The sequence below is a fragment of the Heteronotia binoei genome, chromosome 18 (assembly GCF_032191835.1).
Source record: "Heteronotia binoei isolate CCM8104 ecotype False Entrance Well chromosome 18, APGP_CSIRO_Hbin_v1, whole genome shotgun sequence".
In the NCBI taxonomy this organism is placed as follows: domain Eukaryota; kingdom Metazoa; phylum Chordata; class Lepidosauria; order Squamata; family Gekkonidae; genus Heteronotia; species Heteronotia binoei.
Window position 1 is genome coordinate 8,766,171 of NC_083240.1, and position 25,152 is coordinate 8,791,322.

Sequence of the window (25,152 nt, forward strand, 5' to 3'; positions counted from 1 at the left end):
ACCCTGTGAGGTGGGTGGGGCTGAGAGGGCTCTCAAAGCAGCTGCCCTTTCTAGGACAGCTCTGCGAGAGCTATGGCTGGCCCAAGGCCATTCCAGCAGCTGTAAGTGGAGGAGCGGGGAATCAAACCTGGTTCTCCCAGATAAGAGTCCACACACTTAACCACTACACCAAACTGGCTCTTTCTAGAGGATGGTACAAAGTTTTTTCTATTGCCTCAGAAACACAGACCAGAACCAGTAGGTAGAGATTAAATCAAAAGAGTTTTCAGCTCAACATTAGGAAGAACTTCCTGACGGTTAGAGTGGTTCCTCAGTGGCACAGGCTTCCTGGGGAGGTGGTAGGCTCTCCTTCCTTGGAGGTTTTTAAACAGAGGCCAGAATCAGCAATGCTGATTCTGTGAACTTCAGCAGATCATGAGAAGGAGGGCAGGAAGGGTTGCATCAGTGCCTAGTTCTTGTGACCCTTTTTTACATGTCCAGGAAAATGCTGATTGCCACTTTGGAATAAGGAAGCCATTTTCTCCAGGACAGTTTGCCCAGGGATCCTGGAGGGTTTTTTTTTTTTTGCCACCTCCTGGGCACGGAGCAGGGGCCACTGAGGGTGGGGGAGGGGGAGGTATTTATGAATTTCCTGCATTGTGCAGGGGGTTGGACTAGATGACCCTGGAGGTCCCTTCCAATGCTATGATTCTATGACCTTATAAACTGATGGTGTGCAATCTAAGACCTTCCCAAGATCCCAAGGTAATTCTGAAAAGCCTTTCCTCAGGGGCAGAAAGCCAGAGAGCCAGTTTGGTGTAGTGGTTAAGTGCGCGGACTCTTATCTGGGAGAACCGGGTTTGATTCCCCACTTGCAGCTGCTGGAATGGCCTTGGGTCAGCCATAGCTCTGGCAGGGGTTGTCCTTGAAAGGGCAGCTGCTGTGAGAGCCCTCTCAGCCCCACCCACCTCACAGGGTCTCTGTTGTGGGGGAGGAAGATAAAGGAGACTGTGAGCTGCTCTGAGACTCTGATTCAGAGAGTAGGGTGGGGTATAAATCTACAGTCTTATTATTATTATTATTCGCTATCCATCAAGAAAAGTGATTTCAGCTGGCTGGACCGGACCTCTGGACCCATGTGAGGCTAATAATATTAGACAAGGCAGATTCTTCTCATTTTTCAAGCTGGAATCGGGAACGGGCCTTGGAAGCAGAGCTGGGGTAGAAAGAGGGGGGGGGGGGGGTGACAAGACGCACCACAAAGGGACCCGAGGATGCCTGTGGCTCGTGTCTGATCTTTTACATGTGCTCCTTTTTCTGCTTTTCCAAGCTTCCTTTGGCTTCAAAGCTTCCTTCTTCTAAAAGAAGCAGCTGCACATCAACCAGAGCCAGGCGCATTCCTCCCTTCTCCCTGCACCCCCCCCCCCCCCAGCTCCTCCATTCTGTGCCTTCTCTCTCTCGGTGGCCCACTAACAAGGGTACGGGTTGGAGTTTAGTTCTGGCAGCCGCCCTTTGTGTGACAGTGCACTGATCTCTGTTTTGTCTCTCTCTCTCTCTCTCTCTCTCTCTCGATACCCGTTTGTGTTTCTTCCTTTCCCCTTTCCTCCTCTTCCTCCTTTCCTCCCTGCTGTCTGGATTTCAGAAATCCCGTAAGGTAAAGATAAGTATTATGGTCCTTTCCTTCATCTCACCCGGCGCCGACGCATCCTCTCTGTATCTCCGCTCCCCCATCCAAATGCCAGTAACCTCTTCATCGTCCTGACCTGCCTGCATTTTCCATCTTACAAAAGTCGCCGGCTTTTTTTGTTTCGTTCTCTTTTGTTAGACTGGGCGCTTTATTTCAGCAATTCGTTTCTCCTTTTTTTCTTCCTTCCATTTCAACCGGTGGAGTCATTTTCCATTTGTTAATGTCATCAAGCATTAGATAGCCTTTTAACGCAAGTGGTGTGTGTGTTGTGGGGGGGGGGCGGTAATGCCATCCCTTGGGGCCAGAGCCGAGATTTATGGGAAGGGTGGGTGCTGTATAAAAAAATGCAGGTGGGCTTATGAGAGTTATTTGTTTGGGTTTAATTCTGTGTAAGCTGCCCTCTCCATAGAAACACACACAATAGCAAACTCTGAATCCCATTTGAAAAAAAAATCGAAAACATCACTAAATAAAAAGCCAAAGATAAGACAAACCCAAATGCCTTACGGAGGATCAAAGTTTCCACCGGGTGCTTAGCAGATCAAGCACCAGGCAAACCACTGCAGGGAAACTCCCAGGATTGTGGGGCTACCACCTGAAAGACCATGGAGCTTTTATGAGTCACTGATCACTTCTGAGTGGTGATTCCCAAAAGCTCCTCCCCTGCCACAAATTTGGTTAATCTTTAAGGTGCTCCTGGACTCTTGCCAGGGGTGGAATTCTAACAGGAGCTCATTTGCATGTTTGGCCACACCCCCTTGATGGAGCCAATGCTCCAAGAGTTTACAGTGCTCTTTTTTGTAAGCTCTCGGAGGATTGGCTGCATCAGGGGTGTGTGGCCTAATTTGCAAAGGAGCTCCTGCTAGAATTCCACCCCTGACTCTTGCCCTTTTCTATTGCGTTAGTTCTTGGTTCTTCCTTTTGAGAGGAGTTCCGTGCTCTTTGTCCCAGGGCGGGGAGGCAGCTGCGTTCCAACCAGCATTGTCTTCCTTCTCACTCCCCCTCCCTTCCCCTGTTCTACCTGTCCAGTTGCCTCATGCCTTTCTGAACCTGAAGGAGCCCCTGTACGTTGGGGGAGCACCCGATTTCAGCCGACTGGCCCGTGCTGCAGCCATCTCCACCGGCTTCGATGGGGCTATCCAGAAGGTAAGGCGGCTTCTCCGTCTGTCGGTTCTTGTTGTTTTGGCTCCACGCCGCGGCGACTTGCATTTGTGAAAACCTCAGTTTAAAATAACACCATTGTGGTTCGTGTCTCTCTTTCTTGCCCCTCTGCATATTAGGCCACGCCCCCCCCCGATGTAGCCAATCCTCCTGGACCTTACAGTAGGCCCTGTAAGAAGAGCCCTCTAAGCTCTTGGAGGATTGGCTACATCGGGGGGGGGCGTGGCCTAATATGCAGAGGACCTCCTGCTAGAAAAAGAGCCCTGGAAGAGATTAAACATGGTTATTCATCTGATGGTGAGATGTCCCCATTGCCATGCAGTGTTCCCTTGAAGCTGAGTTTGGGTGAGCTCGCTCACAGTTTTTTTTAGCCTCCAGCTCACACATTTTTGCCTTAGCTCAGGAAGGACGGCCCCAGAGCAAACGAATTTATGCAGGAGCTCCCGAAGTAGAATTTTTGCTTACAAGACTCCACGGCTTAGAGGGAGCATTGCGTGCAGTGTTACCTGTAAGCCGTGTTAGGGTGAGCTAGCTCACAGTTTTTTTAGCCTCCGGCTCACACTTTGTTGTCTTAGCTCAGGAAGGATGGCCCCAAAGCAAACAAATTGATGCAGTAGCCAAATCGCCCGCTCACAACTGTAATGCCAGTAGCTCACAAGACTCCACAGCTTAGAGGGAGCGTCGCGCTGAGTGTGTTCCTTCATCCCGGTTGTCGTTCCTTTTCTTCCCCTCCACTTCTGCGACGGCTCAGATTTCCATCAAAGGCATCGCGGTCCTGAAGGAAGAGAACATCTTGAGCGCCATCGAGATCTCCACCTTCCACTCTCACCCGTGCACTCAGAAGCCCAGCCCGTGCCAGAACGGGGGGATGTGCAACCCCCGCCTGGAGAGCTACGATTGCACGTGCCAAAGGGGCTTCTTTGGAGCCCACTGTGAAAAAGGTGAGGCCAGGGTTGCCTGCTAGAAGACTGGGGGAGCAATAGTCTGGGGTTCTGAGACACAGAGCCGAGGGTCATTGTGGGGAGGGGGGGGTTCGGGGGTAGGGAGAGACAGCTGTCAGTGGAATGGGACCCAAGTCAAACAGGCAAGACTGTTCCGACTCTTGAGCTTTTTAAGGAAGCTTCTTATGGGCATTAACATGCAGACTGCAGCTTCTTGCGCAAGGTTTTTTGCTGCTGCCTGTAAAGTTCATAAGGATATTTTATGTAATACTTTAGTTTCTTAAAATTACTCATCTAACTTGTAACTGTCTATTTTAATTTGTTTTTATAACCCATTTCACTGACGGACCACTTTTAAAATTCTGAACGGTGTGTATAATGATCTGTGCAAACAAACAAACAAAAACAAACAGGCAAGCAGAAGTAGTTCCCTAAACCGATGATCAGAAAAGCCAGAATTTGAAATTTTTATAATTTTCAATATTGATCTTTTATTGTTTGATTATTATTACTTAGATTTATAACCCAGCCCTCCCCTGTATAGCGGGGCTCAAGGCAAGTAACAACAAAAATTAGGTTTAAAACCTTTAATGAACATTTTGCCAGTTTGGCGTAGCGGTTAAGTGCATGGGCTCTAATCTGGGAGAACCGGGTTTGATTCCCCACTTCTCCTCCACATACAGCCAGGTGGGTGACCTTGGGTCAGTGCCAGTTCTCTCAGAGCTGTTCTCTCAGGAGCAGTTTCTGTCAGAGCTCTCTCAGCCCCACCTACCTCACAGGTAGGTCTGTTGTGGGGAGACAGATCCAAGTGGGCAGCCGTGTTGGTCTGAAGCAACAGAACAAAGCAGCAGACAAGTTGCACCTTTAAGACCAACTAAGTTTTATTCCGAATGGAAGCTTTCGTATGCTCTAAGCAGACTTCATCAGACAAAAATTGGAAGGGCAAGCCATCTTTCATTATAGAGAAAGCAGGCAGTGAGTTGGTACGTAGAATCATGGGAATGTTCTTAGCAGATTAAAAGAATCACAAATTGGGGTCTGTGTTTGTTTGTTAGTATTGTTAACGGGGCTGTAACAACGGTGGAGGGTGATAAAAAGCGGACATGTCGTAGTTGTGAAGTGCCATAAATCTGGGTGTCATTCTGGCTTCGTTAGTTGTGGGTTTAAATGGAGGGCATTGGTATCTCAAGAGGTTATGACATCACTATAGTTTGCCATCAGAAAAAAAGAATACATTAAAATATAGAAGAAGATGAAGATGAAGAAGATATTGGATTTATATCCCGCCCTCCACTCCAAAGAGTCTCAGAGTGGCTCACAATCTCCTTTGCCTTCCTCCCCCACAACAGACACCCTGTGAGGTAGATGAAGATATTGGATTTATATCCCGCCCTCCACTCCGAAGAGTCTCAGAGCGGCTCACAATCTCCTTTACCTCCCCACCCACAACAGACACCCTGTGAGGTAGATGAAGATATTGGATTTATATCCCGCCCTCCACTCCGAAGAGTCTCAGAGCGGCTCACAATCTCCTTTCCCTTCCTCCCCCACAACAGACACTCTGTGAGGTGGGTGGGGCTGGAGAGGGCTCTCACAGCAGCTGCCCTTTCAAGGACAACCTCTGCCAGAGCTATGGCTGACCTAAGGCCATGCTAGCAGCTGCAAGTGGAGGAGTGGGGAATAAGAGTCCACACGCTTAACCACTACACCAAACTGGCTCTCCAATATAGTGGAAGATGGGTTAGTATATGTAATAAGATAAGCAACCAATCTCCCTCTTTGCCACTGCTCTTTCCTACACCGCCAGTCTCTTTTATTCTCATACAAAACTTGTTTGTCAAAATGTTGTGGGGAGAAGAAGGGAAAGGAGATTGTAAGATGCTCTGAGACTCTTGAGTGAAGGGCGGGGTAAAAAAAAAAATCCAACCTCTTCTCCTCCTTCTAAAACAACTCTAAAATGTATCTTTTTGAGCCACAAAGCAGTTTACGGCGCGACTAAAAAGGTAAAGCAACACCATAAACAACCCAGCCATAAACAGTTACAAGAGTAAAGCAAGAAAAGCAAAAGGGACTGCTGGAATAAGCCCCAGCTGTTGAACTTGATTCTCAAATGCAGTCGATCTTAAAATGCCTCTGAAATAAAATGCTCTTGGCTTGACGTCTGAAGGCGAACTGCATAATCCCAGGGTCATCCTGAAGGCAGCAGAGTGGACGGAAGACATTCAGATTTGCTCCAGCCACTTGCTTAGGCCAGACAGAGAGAGAGCACTAAGATTAGTGATTCATAAGCCTCTGATGTGGGTACGTGCCACGTTGGAGACCGCTGCTCAGAAGAGCCACAGGTGGCATGTCAGAGAGCCACAGGTGGTTCCTGAGCCCCTGAGTGTCACTGGCTTAAATGGATAAAAACATGCATGTGCCCATGAAGCGCTTACCAGTTTTCTTTTGTCATTGAGGAGGGCTCACCGGGGATAAAGATGGATTAAAGACGCAGGGAGAGCCGTGAAAAGGTGAACTGCAGCTTTTGGAAAGAAAAAGAAGACAACTGCAGATTTATAGCCTGCCCTTCTCTCTGAATCAGAGTCTCAGAGCGGCTCACAGTCTCCTTTACATTCTTTCCCCACAACAGACACCCTGTAAGGTGGGTGGGGCTGAGAGGGCTTTCCCCAGAAGCTGCCCCTTCAAGGACACCTCTTGCAAGAGCTACGGCTGACCCAAGGCCATTCCGGCAGGTGCAAGTGGAGGAGTGGGGAATCCAACCCGGTTCTCCCAGATAAGAATCCGCACACTTCACCGCTATGGCTGCCCCAAGGCCATTCCGGCAGCTGCAAGTGGAGGAGTGGGGAATCCAACCCGGTTCTCCCAGATAAGAATCCGCACACTTCACCGCTATGGCTGCCCCAAGGCCATTCCGGCAGCTGCAAGTGGAGGAGTGGGGAATCCAACCCGGTTCTCCCAGATAAGAATCCGCACACTTCACCGCTATGGCTGCCCCAAGGCCATTCCGGCAGCTGCAAGTGGAGGAGTGGGGAATCCAACCCGGTTCTCCCAGATAAGAATCCGCACACTTCACCACTATGGCTGCCCCAAGGCCATTCCGGCAGCTGCAAGTGGAGGAGTGGGGAATCCAACCCGGTTCTCCCAGATAAGAATCTGCACACTTCACCACTATGGCTGCCCCAAGGCCGTTCCAGCAGCTGCAATTGGAGGAATGGGAGAATCAAGCCCGGTTCTCCCAGATAAGAGTCCGCGCACTTCACCACTACACCAAAACCATCAGGAATGAATATGAGTTGGGGGCGGGAGGTAGGAGGAGAAAGATGTGAGGTTCTCTGCCTTCCAGAAAAGATGCTCTTTGGTTCTGGGGTGGGGGTGGGGACAGAAATCATCCCATGTCGCACAGTCTGCGGGGGTGGCCGTATCTACCACTGCTGCTCCTTCTCCCAAATCGTGCGTTCTTCCGGGGTGGAACATGCAAGGACCAAAGCCACCATATAAAACGTATTTAAGGATGCATAGACCCCATGCTGGGAGTTTGGTGTAGTGATTAAGCGTGCAGACTCTTATCTGGGAGAACCGGGTTTGATTCCCCACTCCTCCGCTTGCAGCTGCTGATATGACGTCGAGTCAGTCATGAATACCCCATCCCCTCATCTGAAGAAGAAGACGACAAATGCAGATATATACCCCGCCCTTCTCACTGAATCAGAGACTCAGAGCGGCTTACAATCTCCTCTGTCTTCTCCCCCCACAACAGACACCCTGTGTGGTGGATGGGGCTGAGAGGGCTCTCACAGCAGCTGCCCTTTCAAGGACAACTCTTGAGAGAGCTATGGCTGACCCAAGGCCATCCCAGCAGCTGCAAGTGGAGGAGTGGGGAGTCAAACCCAGTTGTCCCAGATAAGAATCCACACACTTAACCACTACACCAAACTGGTCTGAAGAAGTATGAAAGCTTGCATTCTGAATAAAACTTTGTTGGTCTTAAAAACAGGGCTGGAACTCCTTTGCATATTAGGTTACACCCCCCCCCCTCGATGTAGCCAATCCTCCAAGAGCTTACAGGGCTCTTTTTACAAGGCCTACTGTAAGCTCTTGGAGGATTGGCTGCATCAGATAGGTGTAGCCTAATATGCAAAGGAGTTCCTGCTAAAAAAAAAACAACCTTGCTTAAAGGTGCAACTTGACTCCTACTTGAGTCAGTCACAAGTTCTCGCAAAGCTGTTCCTCTCAAGAGCAGCTTTTGTCAGAGCTCTCTCAGCTTCACCTACCTCACAGGGTGTCTGTTGTGGGGAAGGGAAACGAGACTGTAAGCCTATCTGAAACTCTTTCGGTTGTGAAGGGCGGGGTATAAATCCAGCCTCCTCCTCTTCTTCTTGCTCAGCTTGTGAGCACGTACCCCCTGTTTTCCATAAACTCCGGCCAGGATGTTTATTCTTCAGCCTGAGAACTGAGAAACCAGCGTCCTTTGTGTTCTTGTCTCCCTTCTAGTCATCATTGAGAAGGCAGCCGGGGACTCGGAAGCTATTGCCTTTGACGGCAGGACGTACATCGAATACCACAATGCTGTGACCAAGAGGTAAAGCATCTCCGTGGGACTTGGGGAGCTTGGGAGGGTAGCCAGAAAATTTGGGGTGGAGGGGCCTGGGAGAAAAAAAAAATTGGGGAGCAGGACTCTGGCGTTGATGAGCTTCTCAGCCCTGCTAGCTCCTAAACTCTACAATCCATTAAAGCTACACTCCAGCCATCGCTCCTTTTCCCAGCAACCCACAAGCTCTTGGATGAGTTGTCCCCTCTCGCAACGACAGAAGGTTGGCAGGTGAACACACGCCATGTATTTTCACGGCTGCAGACTTAATTGCCCCTTTATTGTCACTTTGCCCAAGTCCCCGCAGAGGAGGGGGAAGGCGACTGTCAGTACTGTTGCCCAAATAGAGGATTCAGTCTTGTTTAAAAAAACAAACACGTGAACATACAAATCTGCTTTGCCGGATCAGACCAGGGGGTCCGTCTAGCGCAGCGTTCCACTTCCAGCCGTGTTCAGCCAAAGGCCTCTGGTAGGACAACATTCCCAGTTAGCTCAGGAAGGCTGTGACCTTCCCATGTTGTTTCTCCGCAGCTGTTGGTATTTTAAAGGCACACGGCCTCTAGACATTGGCCACAGATCTCAGCTCATTGGGATTTCATGTCTAAAACGGCAGCCATCAATACTGCCGCCTTAGTCTCACCCATCTTGTCTGTGCACCATTCTGTGTGTTCTCTTGTCTGATGAATACTTGTTTGGGTATGTCTTGGTCTCTGCTAGTTCTCCCATGTCTGTGTAACCTCTTTGGGGCAGAGACCTCCTTGGGCATGGATGACAGTGTGTAGCCACCACTGTTTGACTTTTTGTAATCCCTTTGGCGAATGTATGTTTCTGTTCTGTCCTGTTCTGTTCATCTGCCTGTCTGTGTCTCTGCCTCTCTCTCTTATTCCCACTCTTTCTTCATGTCTCTTCTCCTGAATGTGTTTGTTTCTTTGTTTTCAAGCCAACTGACCAATGAGATTCCGGCGTAAGTAGAATTCCCACTTCCTTCGTTTCTCCTCCCTAGCACCTCTTCATCCTAGTCATTCCACCGCCAGGCAACCCCAACCCACTCCTCACCGTGGTACACTTGGGGATAAGAACAGAAGGCAAGAAATGTTTGGGGAAGGCAGAGAGGTCCTCAAGAAGGCCCCAAAATAGGGTTACCATCCTCCATGTGGGAGCTGGAGACCTCCTGAAATTACAGCTGCTCTCCAGACTTGCTCTCCAGACTACTACAGCTGCTCTCCAGACTTGTTTGAAATATTTATTGCACTTCTGCTGGGGGAAAATGGTTGCTTAGGAAGATGATCTGCCCGGCAGGTCCCTCTGCTCCCGAAACCCCACTCTCCCTAGCTCCACCTTCAAATCTCCAGGTATTTCCAAACCCGGAGTTGGAAAACCTAAGTCACACTTTCAATTAATCCGCTTAATTCTATGTTAGTCTTGGCCTTCCTCCTTCAGTTACACGACCAGAGCTGTGGATTTCCATGGCTCAGATTCATAAGAACATAAGAGAAGCCATGTTGGATCAGGCCAATGGCCCATCCAGTCCAACACTCTGTGTCACACAGTGGCCAATATATGTGTGTGTACATACACACACACACACATATATACACACATACACACATTTCACCGACCTCAGAAGAATGGAAGGCTGAGTCAACCTCGAGCCGGCTACCTGAAAACCCAGCTTCCTCCCCCCAAGCTCCCAGTTGCCATTATGATGGGATCCTTATGAACATATGAAGCTGCCTTCTACTGAATCAGACCCTCATTGGTCCATCAAAGCCAGTATTGTCTACTCAGACTGGCAGTGGCTCTCCAGGGTCTCAAGCTGAGGTTTCTCACGCCTACTTGCCTGGACCCTTTTCAGTTGGAGATGCCGGGGATTGAACCTGGGACCTTCTGCTTACCAAGCAGATGCTCTACCTCTGAGCCACCATCCCTCCCTTGCTCTCCAGGGTCTCAAGCGGAGGTTTTTCACACCTACTTGCCTGGACCCTTTTTAGTTGGAGATGCCAGGGATTGAACCTGGGACCTTCTGCTTACCAAGCAGATGCTCCGTCTCTGAGCCACCGTCCCTCCCCTTAGCTGTGTCCTTGACGCCAAAAGGGTTAAGGCTCTGCATCAAAGTAACGCAAACTTTCTAGGCCTTAGTGCCAAGAAGATGACCTTAGGAACAGGTGAGCAGCTGCCTCCTGCCATCTCAGAAGCTAGATGAGTTGGAAAATAAGATTTTTCCATTATTCACCATGATACGGAGAGATTTGGGCCTTTGTCAATGTGTTTATCTTACTCTCTGCCACTGCTCTTTCCGTCACCTCCAGTCTCTTTTATTCTCACACAAAACTTGTTTGTCAAAACCTGTTGAATGAGCCTCAGTAGCAGAAATATCCCCCAAACGGTTCTGTGTGCACGCATACACAAAAGCACAATAGTGATTAGCTGTATCCAGATAAAAAAAAAACAGTAGAACGTCTCTATGCCTTTTCTATAGAAACCTTCCCAAAGCAACGTTTTCTTAAGAAAGAAAGAAATTGCTCTGCAAACATTACCTTGATAGCTGTGAGGCAGCCTGAGTGGAGGTTAAGAGTCTCCATACAATCTTTGCAGCTGGAGGGAAAAAAAACGCACCGCTGTGGACCTCAAAGCCCATTCTGAAAAGGGAAGAAAATAACTTTCCTCTGTTATATCATTAGAATAGAAATGCATTAAAACTGCAAGGTGCTCTTGTGTGCCGGTAAAAGGGGAATAGATGCTGGGCTTTATGGACACGATTAGAGCCAGCCGCGAGTCATTTCAAAAGGCTGTTTATTCTGGGCTGCTTTCTCTGAAACAAGTTCCATTGGTTTACACAGATGGGGAATTGTGGGATGTTTCGGGTATTACCCTTGCATTATGATCTTGGCTCATTTTAGCCCTACCCCACCCCGCCTGCCCTCGCATGTTTGCCTTGGTTTCAAAGAATTCCCCTTGGCATTTTCAAGATAACGACATGACATTGTACATTCCGGCCACTGGTTCGGAGATGGAATAAATCCCCTGATTGATGAGGGGCTCGTTCTCTTTTGCTTTCCGCCTGCTCCCTCGCTCTGCTTTAACCCTTTCTCCTGCACCAACTAATCCGAGACAGAAAGTGTCTTAAAGGGTTGCAATTTCAAGATACCCCTAGGATGCAAGCTTTAAGTCACCTGGTCTGTGACGAAACGGAGGTGTACTAGGAGCCCCTAATTCAGAGATGTCCATGGGCTCTTCAGCTTTCATCACGGGTAGAATCTTTTGTTTTACCCCCTACCCCACCCCCACCCCATGCATCCTGTTGACAAATCCAGGGCAGAAGTGAGTGACAAGGACAGTATTTAGAGATGAAATCCGGCGGAATCAAGAGCCCCCTGATTAATCCAAGGGCTCTCTTCCTTTTTCTCGTTTCTGTTCTTCCGACTATCCCTTAAATATGTAAACCGGTTAGAAAGTGTACAAGCTTAAGGAGCTGCTGAAGAACCCTGTGGCACAGAGTGGTCAGCTGCAGTACTGCAGTCCAAGCTCTGCTCGCGACCTGAGTTCGATCCCAGCGAAAGCTGGGTTCAGGTAGCCGGCTCAAGGTTAACTCAGCCTTCCATCCTTCCAGGGTCGGTAAAATGAGTCCCCAGCTTGCTGGGGGGGGAAATGTAGATGACTGGGGAAGGCAATGGCAAACCACCCCATAAAAAGTCTGCCATGAAAACATTGCGATGTGATGGCCGCCCAGAGTCAGAAACGACTGGTGCTTGCACACCTTTTACCTTTATCTCAAGGCATCCAGTCGTGTGCCAGAACCTTAACACACCCACTGGGTGCTATGTCTCCCATTCAGAAGATCCCAGGTGTATGTTTAGAAAGAGCTGGTGGGATCTGATGTTTCATGGGAATGAGGACATTTCCCCTTGCTGGTCAATTCACTGTTTTCCGTGGCCGCTTATTGCACGCCTCCCCTTTCTTCCTGCTTCTAAGTCCTGATGCTATGGACAGCCCTCTGGATGTCAGGTGAGTCTCCACAAGGCTTCTCCGCTTGTGTCTCTGGTGTCCAGATGTTGCTGCTGCTGCTGCCTTCTTTTTTTTAGCATTACGCTTTTGTGCATGCATGGTATATCATTGTGGCATTTTAAAAAACCTCCTAAAGACTTGGCACGACATAGAGACCACATGGTATAATCCAGGGGTGGAATTCGAGCAGGAGCTCCTTTGAATATTAGACCACACCCCTCTGATGTAGCCAGTCCTCCAAGAGCTTACAAAAAAGAACGTTGTAAGCTCTTGGAGGATTGGCTACATCAGGGGTGTGTGGCCTAATATGCAAAGGAGCTCTTGCTAGAATCCCACCCCTGGTACAATCCTTTCTCCCTCCCCACCCCCGACTTGGGAACCAGGATTCTAGCACTGGTTCAGTTTGCAACCCACTTTAATGGGCACTGTGTTCGAAACAGGATTGAAATGCAGATCGGGATGGTTTGCTTATGCAGATCTTGAAACATTTGTAATCTGATGAAGGGAGCTATCTTCATGAATAGTATTTTTAAGAGAGTTGTTGACACACACGAATAACATTGTCTTTATCTCCCAGTTAACATAAGACTGTGGCTGAGTTTCAGAATTTGGGCTGTAGAGCCTGGAGAGCAGGGAACTGCTGGCCTGATCACCACAGCGCCACTGGTGGCTGGAGGGTGTACTGCAGTTTTCCGACTCCAACAAGATCAGGTGACCTACGGACCCCACCTTGCCTTATACAATGGCTGTCTTTAGCTTGAACTTGTTGCCCAGAGATGGATGAGGTCCTACATGCATCTCAGAAGACACGCCTGAGCTTGTTAGAGCTTGTTACCTTGTGGCTTCCGGACATGTTGACAGTTCTTTTCACTGTGTCGTTTTCCACACACTGCTTGGTCTGGCTCAGACGTGCAAAAGCAGGCAGCAGATCTGGTGAAAGATCCTCAAGAGGATCTCTTCTCGTCCCCCATGCAACCAGGATCACGCATGAGCCTGGTCCTTCTAACAGTTGCCCGTTCTCTCATCCCTTCCCAGTTGTTGAAGGAGTGAGGTCTTTGTGACCATACAGAATGCCCATCACACAAGTCCCAGGAAGAGGAGTGGTTATTTCGGTTAATATTAGGTTATTTCGACACTGTGTGAGTCCCATTGCTGTCCCCGGTGATGTGCAAACCTGGGCCTTGTCTACGTAAACCGCAAAGACAGTATTTCCATGTCCCTAAATTTCTGAAGACTCAAAAGGTTCTGAACATTCCTCCAGGACAAAGCAATATTTATGCATTTTGCAACACGCTCAATCAACTGGAAATTTTCTCCCATCAGATTGCTTTCCAATTGGATGTTTGCTGTCACATGCCGGGGGGACATGTCGTTCACCAGGATGAACGAGTTTTAACGAACTTGGGAGTTTGATTTCAGTTAACTGGATTGCTCTAATGAGCGATGGGACGGGTTGCCAAAAAAAAAACAACCACACACACAAAAAAAAACCCCCACAGCCCTGCAGCCATTTCGCCTTAATAAAACAGCCATCTGCCAGGGCCTCCAGAAATAAGAAAGATTAGGAGATACTTTTAATAGGGACGAATGTCTGGATTTTGTGCACACAGTGAGTAAGCTAAAGCTAGTGCTCTCCTTTAATGGAGGACAGCTAAGTGTGAATCCAAACACAGAGTGGTAATCTCTCGTTTTCCTTGAACAAGATCATATAATGGCAACCAAGAGGACAATGTGGTGAGGTGGAACTTACACATTTCTGTCCCACCCCATCCTAAGAGCTCTTTTAATAAAAGTGCAGGGAGTGGGGACTTGTGTGTATAGGTGCAAAAAAGAAATTGGTTAGTAGCCAACTGAATGCTTCTGGAAAGTTCCTAAGCAGGGTGTGAGGGAGACAGACCTTCCCTGTTGTCTGTTGTCAGCATCTGGGAACAGTTATTCGGTCACTATAACTTCGGTTGTGCTGTCTTTAGCATCTGGGAACAGGCAGCCTGTATACTCTGCCTGAACCTGCTGAACTTCCGGCTTCTGAATATGAAGGGTATACTACATCTGAATCACAAATGAGCCTTGATTAGCCTTTGGTGGACTTCTCCACAGATTTCTCTCACTGTTATCCATCACAGAATCTTGTGGCAATGAATTCCACGGGCTAAATGGCCATATTTACAAAAGTGCTTTAGGACTTCCCATTTATTCCCCTTAATGGTTCATTAGTGTGGGCTCTGCCAACAGCCACTGTCCTTCCATTTCCTTGCTGTGTCCGTGAGAGGACACCTGTTTTCCATGCTGTTGTGTCTCATCTTGTGTGGTACACGTGTGCTGTGCGACTTTTGTGGCAGTGTCTTTGAATCCCCTTTCTGTGGCTCCTCAGCCCTCCACGCACCTGTTAAAAGAGCCCTCTCTTTTCTGTCTAAAAAGAGACTGAAGTCTGAGGATAGCGGAACTCTCTTGGCGATTGCCTTGGTCATTTCTGCTTCCTTGGTGTTTCTCTCCAGACTGTGGGCTTGTGTGTCCATTCTCACAACCATTTTGAAGCAGAAAAGTCACTGAGGAACAGCCTTCCCACTCAGAATCCATGTGTTAAAATATGACGTTCTTCCATTAGCATTTTTCAGAGACGGTTTTCCTCAACGCTGAGGAACAGTCACATAATGGATCTGAAGAAGTGTGTGTGCCTTGAATAAAATTGAATAAAGTGTATACCTTGAATAAAGTGTATACCTTGAATAAAATTTTGTTGGCCACTGGACTCAAACTTTATTCAGTCACATAATGGTGACTCTTCTGCTTCCTTAAAAGAACATGACGGTGGCTGTTCTGTGGTAGAAAAGTTGCTGATTTGACTTCACTGCCCCTTCAGAATCTGTGTGGTAAAATGTGGTGATGTTCTGTGGTGTTTTGTAGAGTTTCCTTTCACAGACTGTATTTACCACATGGATTTGGGGGAGCAATCATAGAGTGGTGACTTTCCTAATTTAAAAAATAAACCAGAATGGGAGTTCAAACCCATCTAGATCCCCTCAGAGCCATCTGGTTTCACAAGGCAGCAAGGCAGCAAAAAGTGAACTCGGCCTCTTGTCCAAGGATGTGCTTCTGCCCCCAGCATCGTTGCACGCTTGTTAGGGGGAACCATTCCGCACCTCACCCTGACAGTCTCTCTCTTTTCGCGTCAATGTAGTGAGAAGGCCCTGCAGTCAAACCATTTTGAACTGAGCATCAAAACGGAAGCCACACAAGGCCTCGTCCTCTGGAGCGGGAAAGGGCTCGAGCGTTCAGATTACATTGCCTTGGCTATCGTGGACGGCCACGTCCAGATGACCTATGACCTTGGCTCCAAGCCTGTCGTCCTGCGTTCGACTGTCCCCGTCAACACGAACCAGTGGATCCAAATCAAAGCCTACAGGTGTGTGTGTGTGGGGGGGGGAGTATTTGCGAAGCGTGCCTAGTCACTGTCGTTTAATTAGTCAGAAAATTTATATACCACCTTTCCTGACACCTAATCATTAGGCCTCATAGCAGGCCAGGTTACCCCGTTCCTTTCTTGCTCTTGGAAGGAGAAAAATGCAGGGTGAGAGGCACCAACCTGACACTAGCACACAGCCTCACTTCTGACAGACGTGAAATCATTATGTTGGGGGCAACGCTCTAGGATTCGCCCCCAACTCTATGGTTTAATCAAAGAGTTTGGAGTGAGTACTAGAGTGTCACCCTTGACATAGCGATGTCACTTCCTTTTTTCACCCAAACCGATGTTGCATACTATGAGCCTGTCTGTGCCCCGCAGCTCGGGGGTGGGGGGGGGGGCTGGTTGCAGCTGGCACTCTGAGCAGCTCACAAAGTAAGCAAAATACAATAAAAACAGGGAGGCGAGGTCTGGTGTTTCCCCCCTGACGAGCTAGCTTTCTATAAGCAGGACTTTTTTTTCTAGCAGGAACTCCTTTGCATATTAGGCCGCAGCCCCCTGATGTAACCAATCCTCCTGGAGCTTACAGCAGACCCGGTACTAGGAGCCCTGGAAGCTCTTGGAGGATTGGCTACATCAGGGGTGTGTGGCCTAATATGAAAAGGAGTTCTTGCTACAAACCCCCGCCCCCCCTGTCTGTAAGCAAGGTGTTTATGACCAGTGGAAGCCGCGGGGGTGAAGGAAGACTAGATTTGATCCTTTCTCGCTGGCTTTTCCTTGGGCAAGAAATTTTTGCCACGAAGGGGTATTTGAGTGTTTCCTGCCCTCCGAAGCATCACTCTCTGTGCAAGACTGTACAGCTTTAAGCCACATCCTCGTCTCCTCCTGTTGTCTGATTGAACTGCCGATTCTACAAAAAGCCTCTCCCTCCCGCTCCTCAGCGAGCTCAGCTGCCTCCCTCGGCACAAAACGAGGCCAAACCTAGGAGAGAGTGCCCCCTGGAGGCCTTGAGTCCATCTGTGTTCTGGAACCTTTGCAGGTCACAAAACCCCCCTTGGGATGACTAATGCAAGCAGCCTCTAGGACAGCGTGGCGCTCCTCATGCCCAGACTTGCCCGCTCGGGCTTCTAGGCGGAGGTCAGTGGAGGCCTTCGAAAAGTCCCTGCCACTGGATTGGCAGTCAACCCTGGCCCCTGCCCATGGCTTCGAGCCACCAGCCCATCTTAGCAGTCGAGTGAATTCTTATGTATATCAGACAGAGGCAAAGTGGCGCGCTTGGAATGCGAGGGAGTTGTGCTGATGCCTCCAGCAGGCCTGTAGCTCGGGGTGGGGGGGCCAGGCCCATCCTTTCAAAAAACCCCCTTCCAACTACATGGCCCCTCCGTTGGAGGACCCCCATCAGGCCCATAGCCAGAAAATTCCAGATGGGCCCACAGGAAAAAATTTGGATGGCGCTCTGGCCCTGATCTCCACGCTGCTCTGGTGGCCCCACTCCCCTCCGCGCAGCACCTCCCCCTCCCTCCCTCTCAACTCACCAACACGGTGAAACGGAAGAGCGGGCTTCAGGGGCTCTTTCAAGACACCCCCCCACAGGCCGGTCACGAGACTGGCAGGAAAGGCCACTCCGAGGCTGGTGGTTCTGAGGTTGGCTTTCCGGCGCACTCAGGACGTTCAGTGCTGAACTTGCCGAGTGCACTGGAAAGCCGGCGTACGAACTGCCGGCCTCGGTCACGTGACCAGCGGGGGCGGGGGGGACATCTTGAAAGAGCCCCTGAAGCCCGCTCTTCTCTGTTTCGCCACATTGGTGAGTTGGGAGGGAGGGGGGGATGTGCCCTCGCCCGCAGAGTGGGGTGGGGGCTGCCAAAGCGGCACAGAGAGAGCGGGGGCCAGGGAATGGAGGGGCCAGGCCCTCGGCCCCCTGTGGCTATGGGCCTGGCCCCCAGTCTGTCCCCTTTGCTCACTATCACTCTGAACAAGTAGCATCATTGCTGCTGGTCTTTTCGCTTCCCCCCCTCCCCTCCCCTAACACAGCATGCAGAGCAAAGTGGGGGGGGGGGAGTCAAGAGGTCTCTGTCTCTCTGAGAGAGGGGAACATAAGAAGGGGGTGGGGGAAGCAGAGCTGTTGTGAGTGCCCAGGCGAAGCGGGGTCAGCTTGTGGGGCTCAAGGCAGCTTACCGTGTGGAGGGCCCTTGCCTGCCAGTTTGGTATAGTGGTTTAGTGTGCGGACTCTTATCCGGGAGAACCGGGTTTGATTCCCCATTCCTCCACTTACAGCTGCTGGAATGGCCTTGGGTTAGCCATAGCTCTGGCAGAGGCTGTCCTTGAAAGAAGAAGAATTACAGATTTATACCCTGCCCTTCTCTCTGAATCAGAGACTTAGAGTGGCTTACAATCTCCTTTATCTCCTCCCCCCACAACAGACATACATACACACACACACACATACACGGGTCTCTTGTAAGGATCTCAATTACATAAAAACTATATTAAAAATCCAATTTTTGGGGATTGGTGTAGTAGTTAAGTGTGCGGACTCCTATCTGGGAGAACCGGCTTTGATTTCCCACTCCTCCACTTGCACCTGCTGGAATGGCCTTTGATTAGCCATAACTATTATAGAAGTTGTCCTTGAAAGGGCAGCTGCTGGGAGAACCCTCTCAGCCCCACCCACCTCACAGGGTGTCTGTTGTGGGGGGAGAAGATAGAGGAGATTATAAGCCGCTCTGAGTCTCTGATTCAGAGAGAAGGGCAGGGTATAAATCTGCAATTCTTCTTCTTCAATTAAATAGGAGAGAGACAATAAAACCATAACCCAAGTTATTATTAGAGAATTAACTGACTTTTCCTGATGCTGTAACAAGCTACCCAAAATTTTGCCACGGATTCCGGAGTAGTAGTATTTCTAGAAATCCATCGAATTTGTGAAATGGTATATGGTTGGCAATTTTATGCAGTCTGGCATTCAGACATTACGTTTAAAATTCATATTTGTGTACGTTTTAAAATAAATGATGCACATTTTATGACTTGAGGTATCGGCAGCTGGACCCTCCATTACACAGTGTAAATTTGGGTTGAGTTCCCCCCTCCCTCTCCTTTCCTAGTTCTTTGTTTTCTGCAAAGATCAGACCTGTTCGATGACCGAGCCGTGGCTCAGTGGCAGAGCCTTTGTTTTGCATGCAGAAGGTTCCAGGTTCAATTTCCTGGCATCTCCAGTTTAAAAGGATCGGGTTTTAAGTGGTGGGAAAGACCCCGGAGAGCTGCTGCCAGGCTTAGCCAGCATCAAGCTTAATGAGCCAAGAGTCTGATTTTGTGTAAGGCAGCTTCATGGTTCTGTGTGATGACCATCCTGTCCTGTTTGCGTTTGCGGCAGAGTGCACCGTGACGGGTCCCTGCAGGTCGGCAACGAGGCCCCCATCATGGGCTCCTCTCCTCTGGGAGCGACGCAGCTTGACACGGACGGGGCTCTTTGGCTGGGTAAGTTCAGCTGATCTGGCTTTTGCATTCGCTTGTTGTCTGGGCATGCCCATCACGGACTCACCACATCGTCAAGTTAGTAGAGGCCATGTAGTAGACCCAAGGGTACTGTGACTTCCAGTACTGATGGACCTGGGTTCAGAACTGGGTTCTGCAATGAGAGACCGGTGGTCAGTAGCTGCAGAACATGAGCCTAGAAATTGGAGTTAGAAGGTCATGGGGAGCCAGCAACCAGCCTGGATGGATGGAGGGAGGGAGGGATGAAATCACTCCAGAGCCTGGGAACGAGGGCTTTTTGTAGCCGGAGCTCCTTTGCATATTAGGAGGCCACACCCCCTTGATGTAGCCAGTTCTCCAAGAGCTTACAGGGCTCTTCGTACAGGGTCTGCTGTGAGCTCCAGGAGGATTGGCTACATCAGGGGGGCGCGGCCTAATATGCAAAGGAGTTCCTACTACAAAAAAAAGCCCTGCTGGGAACTCTTCACCACCCAGACCTGTAGCCCCAGTAGCTTACTCCCCATGTGCTGTGGGCAAATGGTTGTTCCTCTCCCCCTAACACCTCCTGACGAAGTTTAGTTGGCTGTGATAACGCTCTTGAGCTTGGAGAAACAATGATTGAGGGGTGACATGATGGAGGTTTACAAAACAATGCATGGGCTAGAGGAGGAAATACTTCTCTCCCTTTCTCAGAGTGCAAGAAGATGTGGGCTCTCAATGAAATTAACGAGCAGTAGGCTTAGAACAGATAAAAGGAAGTCCTTCTTCACCCAGAGGGTGATGAATACATGGAATTCACTGCCGCAGGAGGTGGCGGCGGCTACAGACATAGACAGCTTCAAGAGGGGATTGGATGAACATCTGGAGCAGAGGTCCGTCAATGGCTATTAGCCACAGATGGAACATAATGTCCTGAGGCAGTGATGCTCTGTATTCTTGGTGCTCGGGGGGGCAACAGTGGGAGGGCTTCTGGAGTTCTGGCCCTGCTGGTGGGCCTCCTGATGGCACCCGGGTTTGGGCCACTGTGTGACTCAGAGCGTTGGACTGGATGGGCCACTGGCCTGATCCATCATGGCCTCTCTTAAGTCCAATGTCTTCTTATCCTTATTCTTCTTATAATGACCTAGATAGCCCAGGCTAGCCCAGTTTCATCAGATCTTGGAAGCCAAGCAGAATGGGCCCCAGTTAGTACTTGGATGGGAGACCACCAAGGAAGTCCGGGGTTGTTCCACAGAGGCAGGCAACGGCAAAACACCTCTGTTAGTCTTTTCACCTGAAAACCCTATGAGGTCACCATAAGTCAGCTGTGAGTTTTCATACACCCACGCCCACATACACACACAATAATCTCAGCTCCAAACTACAGAAGACCCACAAGTGGTACTCCAAATGTATGAATTGGCCATAAGAAAGCCACAAGGGGTCTGATCTGGCAAAGGGCTAAAGCAAGGGTGTCAAACATGCAGCCCGGGGGCCGAATCAGGCCACCGGAGGGCTCCTATCAGGCCCCCGAGCAACTGCCTCTTGTCTGCTTCCTTCTCCCTCTCTCTTGCTTCCTTCTGTATCACAACTTGCTTTGCAAGGCTTGCTCAATTCATTCATTCGTTCACATTTTATTTATATCCCGCCCTCCCCGCCGGAGCAGGCTCAGGGAGCTACAGATCAAAGCCTTTATTTTCTCCATTGGCTGAGGCTCCTCCCTTGGGGAGGAAGGGGGAAGGCAGAGCTTGTTTTTTTCAGACTCTCTCAATCACACAGCAGAGCTCCTGAGCCAAGTCTCTTTTCCTTCTATTGGCTGAGGCCCCCCCACCCAGTCCCCTGGGGAAGGAAGGAGAGAGCCACAGCTTCCTTTGCCTTTAAAACCAACGAGTGCTAACGTTTGTGTATGTCTGTGTCCTTTATAAAGTTTATATCTCTGCTCCCTAATCTTAAGTAGGTGTACACGTGGCCCGGCCCATGACCCAGCCCAACCTGACATGGCCCGGCCCAACAGGGTCTCATTTATGTCAGATCCGGCCGTCATAACAAATAAGTTCGACGCCCTTGGACTAAAGGTTCTGAGAACTGGGCCACCCCCTCACCCCAATTTAAAATGCCTCCACTGGATTGTTTAAAGGCTGTTAGGAGGGCCAGTGTGTTGGGCTTTCCTATTTCTCTAGCAGGGCTTAAAGCAGACTTGGGGCGGGATTTTGGATCAGGAATGAAGACTGGAGAACTGGCTAATAAGAGGCACAGAAGAGCCCCCGGGCTTGTTCAGAATGAGTCATGCCAAGAGGCCATGGAGCAAAAAGGCACAAAGCCCCTGAACCAATTTCCTGTCTACTCTGTTCTCTTATCCTTTTGTAAGGGAAGAGGGATTGAGGATCAGTCAGACGCCTTTGAAAACAGAGAGTTTCGATTCCGGAAGCACCTCAGAGACTGACGAGATTTCTCAGGGTATCAGCTTTCCTGAGCCCAAGGTCCCTTTGTCAGAGCTTTGACTCTCAGAAGCTTCTGTCCAGAAAATCTCATTGGGCTCCAAGGCACTACCGGTTGCTGCTTTCCTGCTGACCAAACTCTGAAAAGAGAAGCATTTTCACTAGGTTAGCCTCTAACTAGGAGAGGGAGATATTGGATTTATACTCCACACTTCACTCAGAGTCTCAGAGCAGCTCACAATCTCCTTTACCTTCCCCCGCAACAGACAGACACCCTGTGAGGTGGGTGGGGCTGAGAGAGCTCTCCCAGAAGCTTCCCTTTCAAGGACAACCTCTGCCAAAGCTATGGCTGACCCAAGGCCATTTCAGCAGGTGCAAGTGGAGGAGTGGGGAATCAAACTCGGTTCTCCCAGATAAGAGTCCGCACACTTAACCACTGCACGAAACTGGCTCTCCACTAAATCAGAGATTCAAGATGAAGGGTCAAGCGCAAGCAGAGTTGGAGGGGCACAATGCCGTGGGGGGGCGCTGGACATCTGCTGGGTGGAGAACCCGGCTGTTGAGCCCATTTTTTGGGGGAAACGACCACGCCGTCAAACTGATTTTGTGTCTTTTTTTCCCTTCCACGCGGTCTCACAGGAGGACTGGAGAAACTCAGCGTGGCCCACAAGCTCCCCAAAGCCTACAGCACCGGCTACGTTGGCTGCATACGGGACGTCATTGTGGACCGCCAAGAACTGCACTTGGTGGAGGACGCTTTGAACGACCCCGCCATATTACACTGCTCAGCCAAATGAAAACGGCGATGGGCCCTTGCCTCCTTCCTTCCTCCCTTCCTCCCTCCCTCCCTCCCTTCCTCCTCGCCCTTCCCTCCTTTCCCCTCTCTCTCCCCTCCTCCACCTCCTGGCTATTGCTGTAATTATTTTCTATTTTTGTAAACTTATTGCTTTTTATATTTTTGTGGGGGAGGGGGGGAAAGCAGGGAGAATCAGAGGAGGACAACAAAACTTTTTTGGGGGGGGGTTTCTGTTTATTTTCGGTTTCTCGTCGGGGTTGCGGCATTCTCCCCTCCACACCAGTCGGGACTCTCGAGAAGGAGCTGAGCCCTCTCCATTTAAAAATTCTCCAGGATATGACCAAGGAACAGACCAATCTTCTCCCACCCCCTTTGGATGTCATCCTCTGCTGTAAAAGTCATTCATACTTGAAACTCTCTCTCCCCCGCCCCCCTTGCCCCCGTTGGTTTGGGATCAGCATCCTCGGAGAGAAAACGAACATTTCTCAGCACTGACCGAAACCTTCGAGGAAGCGAAAAGAGAACGCTTGGATTCGAGCAAAGACGCAGGAGTCTCTTGCGTGACTTTTGGTGGGGGGGGAATTTATGGCCGGTACCACGAGCCGGCACGTCGGGGCAACCGTCAAGGGCTCTGAGGCGAACAGGGCCTGTCGAGGAAACGGGTCAAAAGTCCTTGGATGAGTTTCGCCTGATCTTTGCTTTGCCCTTAGTCTAAACTTAACTAGTCTTGCTATTATCCTGTACTCACAATTCAGGTGACAAAAGGCTGGATTTTGTTTTTTGTTTTTTTTAACGTTCTTCCGGAACAGTGAACGGAGGGTTCTGATATAGTAGCGACGACGTGCCCACGTCTGGATGAGTGCAAAATATAAAGGTGTGAGTTTATATGTAGCGACCGGGAAGGGTGGAGCCATTTCGGTGCGGGGCCCGTATGGGGATCAGTAACACTGTCGCAGCCCAAACGGTCAGAAGGCACTGCTTTTAATCCACACTCGGCTCTTCAGAGACCAGTGCGGCGAAGTCTCGGCAAACCTCCTGATGGGATCGTACATCTTCTTTTGTTTTAACTTTCATAGCCTGGTTAAATTTAGATGTGGTTCTTCATTTTTTTAAACCTAGAAAAAAGAAACAGCAAGATTTTAGAGCCATAACTCGGAGCGAGGAACATGTGGCTTACGTTTCTTTTAAAAGTACCCTTGCGGAGGCTAAGCGCGTGAGAAAAGCCATGACCCTGTTATAAAGTGGCCAGATCCTACCTTTCTACCGGCGGGGGTGGGGGCGGATGGGGCTTTCGAGCACCGTGTGAACATGTCGCCCAGAAGTGACATCGTCACACTGCTGACATCATGCACCGATGCTCTAGTTTGGGGGCAAAACTCTGGTTTGAGCCTGCTCTTACCATAGAGTTTTGCCCACACAGGGTCGGAGGCACAACGATGACACTTCCGAGTGACAGCATCATGCCACTTTTCAGGGCATTTGTTGGTGAGGTTTTCCCCCACCGGCCAGCTGGCTGGTGTGAGGGAAGGAGAAGCCTGCAAGAGTGGGGAAAGCCCCACCCAGACCGGAGTTCTGGCAACCCCCTACCCTGTTACCTTAACCATCACCCCATTTGCAGCATAATCAAAGATGGAAAACTGTCTGGGGCAGTGGGCACTGTGGCACATGCCAACATGTTTTCTGGTACCTCCCAAGTGTTTTTAGAACCCGGGCAAGGCCAGGTGCGGGTTTTGCCAAACAAGGCTTCGGATCGGCTGTTGGAGATTTTGATTGTGTGGATGTTTAAAAATGTTGCTTTCTTCACCGTGTGACTGAAGGTAAGCTGCGGCAGCCATCTTGTGGCTGGATCTGCCTCCTGCGGCTGCCATTTTGTGGCTGGCTTTGTCTTCTGTGGCAGTCATTTTGTGGCGGCGCTCGCCACACTGTGTCAGAATTCCAAAGGTGTCTCCAGGCACCTTTTTCTTTTTTCTTATCTTTACGGTGTACATGTTCAAGGTGAAGAGGAGGCAGTGTGTCCCACCCCACCCACCCAAAGCCTAACTGGAACTTTCTGGAAGGTTCCAAATCAGTAGCCTCAGAGACGGCTCAAGGCCTTTCGAACGCCTGAGGTGGAAAATCCAAATGGTGCCTCTTCCCCCTCTCCATGGTGACAAAACACGTAATAAAAAGAATTCCTAAGCTGCCTTTCTGCTGCCGTTGAAATCTGCTGCCTGAAGCCAGATCCTTCACCCTACACAGCCTCGAGTCATTTGGTTGGTCGGCCCATGGGAAAGCTAGGTGGGGAACCACAGTCGCATCTCAGCAACTGTGTTTTGTTTCCTTCAAATATGTCCTCCACACTCGGACGTGCTCGAGAGCAGCTGCGAAACCCATTTCCACCCGTTATTTTTATCCGGACATGTCTCAGCACTACATGGCCCGGCCGTTCTTTATTGTTTACGACAACCTACCAACAAACGTACGATTTAAGGTCTGTGACGTATCGCAGGAAACCGATCCTTGGACATGCTGCGTGTCCCGGCCTTCCCCTAAAAAAACGGTTCCCGGGAGCCCACACAGCAACGAAACAGACCCTTAAATAGGACATTCTGGAGCGCTTACCAGCTAACTACCCTTCTCGGATTGTGGTATTCGCAAGCCCCTCCTTTTAACGCCTCTCGAAAACCCTATTTGGTGACCATAAGTCAACTGCGCATTGATA

General features: G+C 49.8%; 1 protein-coding gene across 6 annotated transcripts in view; it reads left to right on the forward strand.

Annotated features, from left to right (window-relative positions):
* The window catches only part of AGRN (agrin), a 489,507-nt gene extending 466,165 nt beyond the window's left edge, over positions 1 to 23,342 (forward strand). For 3 of the 6 annotated variants that reach the window (XM_060259433.1, XM_060259431.1, XM_060259436.1), the window contains 7 exons: positions 1,622 to 1,633; positions 2,696 to 2,812; positions 3,579 to 3,768; positions 8,260 to 8,347; positions 15,540 to 15,764; positions 19,138 to 19,241; positions 22,295 to 23,342. In XM_060259433.1, the coding sequence (XP_060115416.1) occupies positions 1,622 to 1,633; positions 2,696 to 2,812; positions 3,579 to 3,768; positions 8,260 to 8,347; positions 15,540 to 15,764; positions 19,138 to 19,241; positions 22,295 to 22,452 (894 nt within the window). In that variant the 3' untranslated portion in view covers positions 22,453 to 23,342. Of the gene's footprint in view, positions 1 to 1,621; positions 1,634 to 2,695; positions 2,813 to 3,578; positions 3,769 to 8,259; positions 8,348 to 12,328; positions 12,362 to 15,539; positions 15,765 to 19,137; positions 19,242 to 22,294 lie in introns of all 6 variants that reach the window. The other 3 variants (XM_060259432.1, XM_060259435.1, XM_060259437.1) reach the window with 2 other exon arrangements.
* Positions 23,343 to 25,152: the final 1,810 nt, after the last annotated feature.